This window comes from Elephantulus edwardii, unplaced genomic scaffold, assembly GCF_000299155.1.
Source record: "Elephantulus edwardii isolate Elephantulus edwardi_28Jun2011 unplaced genomic scaffold, EleEdw1.0 scaffold00096, whole genome shotgun sequence".
Taxonomy (NCBI): Eukaryota; Metazoa; Chordata; class Mammalia; order Macroscelidea; family Macroscelididae; genus Elephantulus; species Elephantulus edwardii.
This window is the reverse complement of record NW_006399846.1, coordinates 857,947-862,869: the sequence shown is the minus strand read 5'-3', so window position 1 is coordinate 862,869 and position 4,923 is coordinate 857,947. Positions and strand designations below refer to the sequence as shown.

Genomic DNA, 4,923 nt, shown 5'->3' with positions numbered 1-4,923 from the left:
AAAAAAAAAAACTCCTCCTTTACCAGTCAGATCCGATTTGATGGTACATGTACAAAACAATAATAAAATTTAAAAATTTACAAATTCCAAATCCTACTTCCACTTGTAGCACCATTTAAAAAGTGCCTTATAATTTGTTGCTAATTGCATTACATTCTGAATTTATACTTGAGAAATCAACAGTGTGCTTCTTAACTAATGAATGTAAATACTCTTAATTGACAATTATATTCCCAACTCTAACTGGGTCAGAAACAAAGTAAGTTGAAAGAGTAGGCTGCTGTTGTGCAAAAAGACCTAGAATGAGGTGTTGACAAATTCAGGTTATGTCTGGGTGACACTGTGCAAATCATACAACTAAGGTCCCTTTCATTTCCAAAATCTACAGTTCTACAAGAGAAGGACAAGATGGTTCTATTTGTAAGAAAGTAAGATCACTTTGATTTGATATATAATAGGCAAACGACAATGATATTTTAGACAAGGTTGTTTAAATATGAATTAATGCCTCTCCCATTATCTAGATTGGGCTACCCTTTGGTGATATCATATATCAATGTCTTCAGTGACTCCTGTATAAATTAGAAACTTTTCTTGCAATTAATGCTTTCTACACCTACTCAACTTTGTTCAACTTATTATAATTTAGATGTCTAATACGTTGCTCTTGAGTCAGTCCTGTTTTCTTATCACGATTTTAAACTTTTGCTTAATATTTCCTCAACCCCACTGTCCTAGCTAACGTCCCATAATCTTCACAAAATCCTGCAACTACTCAAAGGTATATCAGATCTTGACCTTTGAATTCTGACGAATTTATAGGAACCCTGTTAGGGAGTTATTATTGTCCTCATTTCACAGATAAGAAAACTAAGATCCAGAGACATTAAGCAGTTTGCCCAGGATCCCTCAGGTTGCAACAGGGATAGGTTTGTCTTCAAAGCCCACATTCTCTTCCCCTCACTGCCCCCTCCTCAGTTTTCATTCATTACATCATACTATTTCTATGTATTTTTTTAAAAAAAAAACAATGAGTAAGTACGCAGTAAAAATGCCTATAAACTAATTATAATAGAGTTTGTGACACAAATTAAGACATACCACATCCTTTAAACTATATGCTTGGGATAGCATGGACAGTTTAAGGGGGTTGTTAGTCCTGTTTCCCAAGGCCTGTAATAAAACGATATTCCAGGGCAAATGACAGGAGAGTGGCTAAAGTTAAAAAAAAAAAAAGTAAAAAAGTCAATATCGTATAAGAAGGAATCATCATAGAAACAAGAGAGGAATGAAACGAGAGTTAACATAAGCTGCTAATGCACAAAAAACTCAGAATATGGAAGTGTGGATATACGACTGAGGAGGCCTACATAAGGGGGTAAATTTTTACTGATACGAAATGTGTCTGTGTGTGTGAGTGCTTTTAATAACAAACAGCATGGACAGAAAGTCTAACTCAAGAGAACGACAAATAAGGACAGGTCATGTGGGTACAGGGCAGGGCATAATGAAAGGTTAGAGGCGCCGAAATGATGGGCCAAAGAGTATATAGCAAGGGTCGCAAAGGTTAGAAAGGTTCAGAGGGCATGGCAGCCCTAGACTCTGAGACAGGACCACTGTCTTTCCATGAACAGCAGGTTGGTGTGTTTCAGGATTCACACCTGCACCCCATAAGGATCCTCCTGGGTGGCTCCGGAAAGAGAGGCAGGTCGTGTCCCCCTTCCTCTTCTATCCCCAGAGGACTCCGCGAGGTGGGCAGAGGAATCAGGGGGGTCCTTACCCAGGAAGATGGAGATGATGAGCCGCAGCGCCTGTTCTGACGCGCCCAGGGACGTCGCCAACTTGCTAAGGCTCAGCTCCTGGAAACCCGACTGCAGCACCCTCACCAGCTCCACGACAGTTCCCACGTCCCCCTCAGCAGCGGACGCCATCTTAACTCCGGGCGCCCCTTAGGGACACCCCTTAGATATGCGCGCCCCGAATGTGGGTAAAAAGCTGTAGCTTCACCTCCAATTCCGGCCTGGGGTCCTCCCACAGCGTGCGCATTGGCTACAGGCCCGCCCAGTGGCTCCAAGATAACTTCATTATTGGTCGATTCGAGCGTGGGGCGGGGCCTAATGAAGCAAGGTAGGAAGAAGGCGGGCCTGAACGTTTGTAAGGCAAAGGTGACTCCAACCTATAAAGAAAACCCTGTGGGCTGAGAGGTGGGTGGGGCTTGAAATAGGGACCTAGAGTTTCTATTGGAAAAGTCTAAAGCCGGTGGCAAGGTGACTGTACAACTCTGTTCTAACTGCTTGGGGAGGAGTCCGCAAGGATGAGTGTCCGGCTGTCTCGCTCTCTGGTTCCTCATTGGCTGAGGCAGGAGCAGGCGAGAGTCCGGGCGGGGGGAGGGACCCCCGTCAGCGACCGGGAGGTTACTTGCGGTCGCCTGCGCGCTGGGTTACAAGGGTGTAGTGGAGAGGGCGGGAATCCTGCTGCAGCTTCACGAGCGCCTCCTAACGGTGCATCGCAGGCAGTTTGTAAGCCGTTAGATTGGCTACGTTCATGCTCAGAGGATCTCCAGAGAGACTTATTCCTGGACTACTGCTTGCCTGCTCCTCAGTATCACAGATTAAGTTCCTATTACCTACATGTTAGCACGTTATTCCCATACAGTTTCTTATGTTAAAATATTACCTGAGAGGTGATGAAATCAAGATATACCTACTTAATATTTGTACGCCAGGGATTCATCCTCTCTCCATAGCTTTTCAACCTATATGCAGAACAGATTATCCGGGAGGCTAGGCTCTATGAAGAGAAATGTGGGGTCAAGATTGGTGGACGATTTATCAACAATCTGCGTTATGCAGATGACACAACCCTGCTTGCTGAAAATGAAGAGGACCTGAAGCACCTGCTGCAGAGGGTCAAGGACTGCAGCCTCCAATATGGATTGAGGCTCAATGTCAAGAAGACAAAGATTCTCACCAGTGGACCAAAAATTGGCAACATCAGGATGGATGGTGAAGAGATTGAGATTGTACACAGCTTTAGTTTGCTTGGCTCCACAGTCAACAGTCTTGGCACCAGCAGCCAGGAAATTAAAAGGCGCATTGCCATGGGAAAGTCTGCTGTTAGGGACCTCTCCAAAGTAGTGAACAGCAATGGTGTCTCTCTGGAGACTAAGGTCCGTCTGATACAGGCCATGGTCTTCGCAGTCACTTGTTATGCATCAGAGCGTTGGACAATGACCAAGGAGGATAGAAGGAGAATTGATGCCTTTGAGCTGTGGTGCTGGAGAAGAGTATTGAGAATACCATGGATTGCTAGGAAAACAAAGAGATTTGTCCTGGAAAGGGTTAAACCGGGTAGCCCCTTGGAAGCAAGGATTCTGAGGCTCCGTCTAATATACTTTGGACATGTTGTGAGGAGAAACCGGTCCTTGGAGAAGGACATCATACTTGGGAGGATGGAGGGACGGCGCTGGAGAGGAAGGCCTTCTATGAGGTGGGTTGATTCAGTGACTGGGATAATCGGGATGGGAGTGTCAGAGACAGTGCGATTGGCACAGGACAGAGCAGAATTTAGGGCTGTTGTACATAGGGTCGCTATGAGTTGCAAGCGACTCGGCACATAACAACAACAACAACAGCAGCAGCACATAAAGAATACTGCTAACCTAAGAGGTCAGCAGATGGAATCCTTCAGCCACTCAGCAGGAGAAAACATGGACAGTCTCCTGCAAAGATCACATAAACCTAATGGAGGTTTCCTGTGATCCCATAAATAGGACTGACTGGAAGTGTTGGGTATATTTAATAGTTATTATTTTAATTCAACGTAGCCCTGATAGTGTAGGGATTAAGAGCTAGCTAATTACCAAGAGGTGGGCATGACCAAATCTATCATCCAGTGCGGGAGGAAAAGATGTTTACTGCCTTAAAGACAGGTCAGTGGGAATCCCAGAACACTTAATAATGTTCATATAAAATCTAGACTTAGACCAAGAAGCTGTTGTCCCTTGCTACTTACAACCACTGTTAATCCACTGGAGGATTAGCTATGAGTCAGTTCCGACTTGACAGCATGAATAATCATGCTCCTGGGGGACCTGTGCATAGACCAAGATGCAATTGTTCAAATAGAACAAGGAGATACTGCTTAGTTTGAAATCAGAAAAGATATGTGTCAGGGGTTGAATCCTTTCAACAAATCTATTTGGTCTGTATGCTGAGGAAAGGGAGCTCTGGGGGCCTAGAGGTAAAAACCTGTGCTGCAATCACAAAGGACAGCGGTTTGAATCCACCAGCTGCTCTGTGGAAGAAGATGGGCAATCTCCTCATGTACGATTAATTGCCTCTGAAAACCCGCTGGAAGGTCAGCTATGGTCAGTTCTAATTCAATGATAACAACAACAACAACAACAACAACATGCTGAGCAGATAATCTGAGAAACTTGAATTATATGAAGAACAATATGGCATCAGCATTGGAAGGAGATTCATCAAGAACATGGCACTATGCAGATGATACCACCTTGCATCCAGAGAAAGAATAATACTTTAAATACTTCTTGATGAAACTCAAAGACTATAGCCTACTGTATGAATTACACCTTACTATGAAGAAAATAAAAATCCCCACAATTGGATTAATAAGTATCATGATAAATGGAAAGAAGATTGAAATTGGCAATGAATTGATTTTACTTGAATTAACAGTCAACATGTATGGAAGCAGCATTGGACATATGTGACAAAATTGAGAACCCAGAAATTAGCTCATTTCTCTATAGTCAACTGATATTTGACAAGGAAACAAAACCAATCAAATGGGGAAGTGACAACCTGTTCAACAAATGGTGCTAGCAAAAGTAAACTGGACTATTAAACTGCAGAAAGCTGAAGCAGGATCCACACCTTCACTATCCAAAAATCATCT

At 43.5% G+C, this 4,923-nt stretch overlaps 1 protein-coding gene across 1 annotated transcript in view; it reads right to left on the bottom strand.

Annotated features, from left to right (window-relative positions):
- The window catches only part of LPCAT3 (lysophosphatidylcholine acyltransferase 3), a 58,736-nt gene extending 56,805 nt beyond the window's left edge, over positions 1 to 1,931 (bottom strand). Inside the window, exon 1 of the mRNA XM_006891244.1 lies at positions 1,781 to 1,931. Within this exon, the coding sequence (XP_006891306.1) occupies positions 1,781 to 1,931 (151 nt within the window). The remainder of the gene's footprint in view (positions 1 to 1,780) is intronic.
- Between the last annotated feature and the right edge of the window lie 2,992 nt (positions 1,932 to 4,923).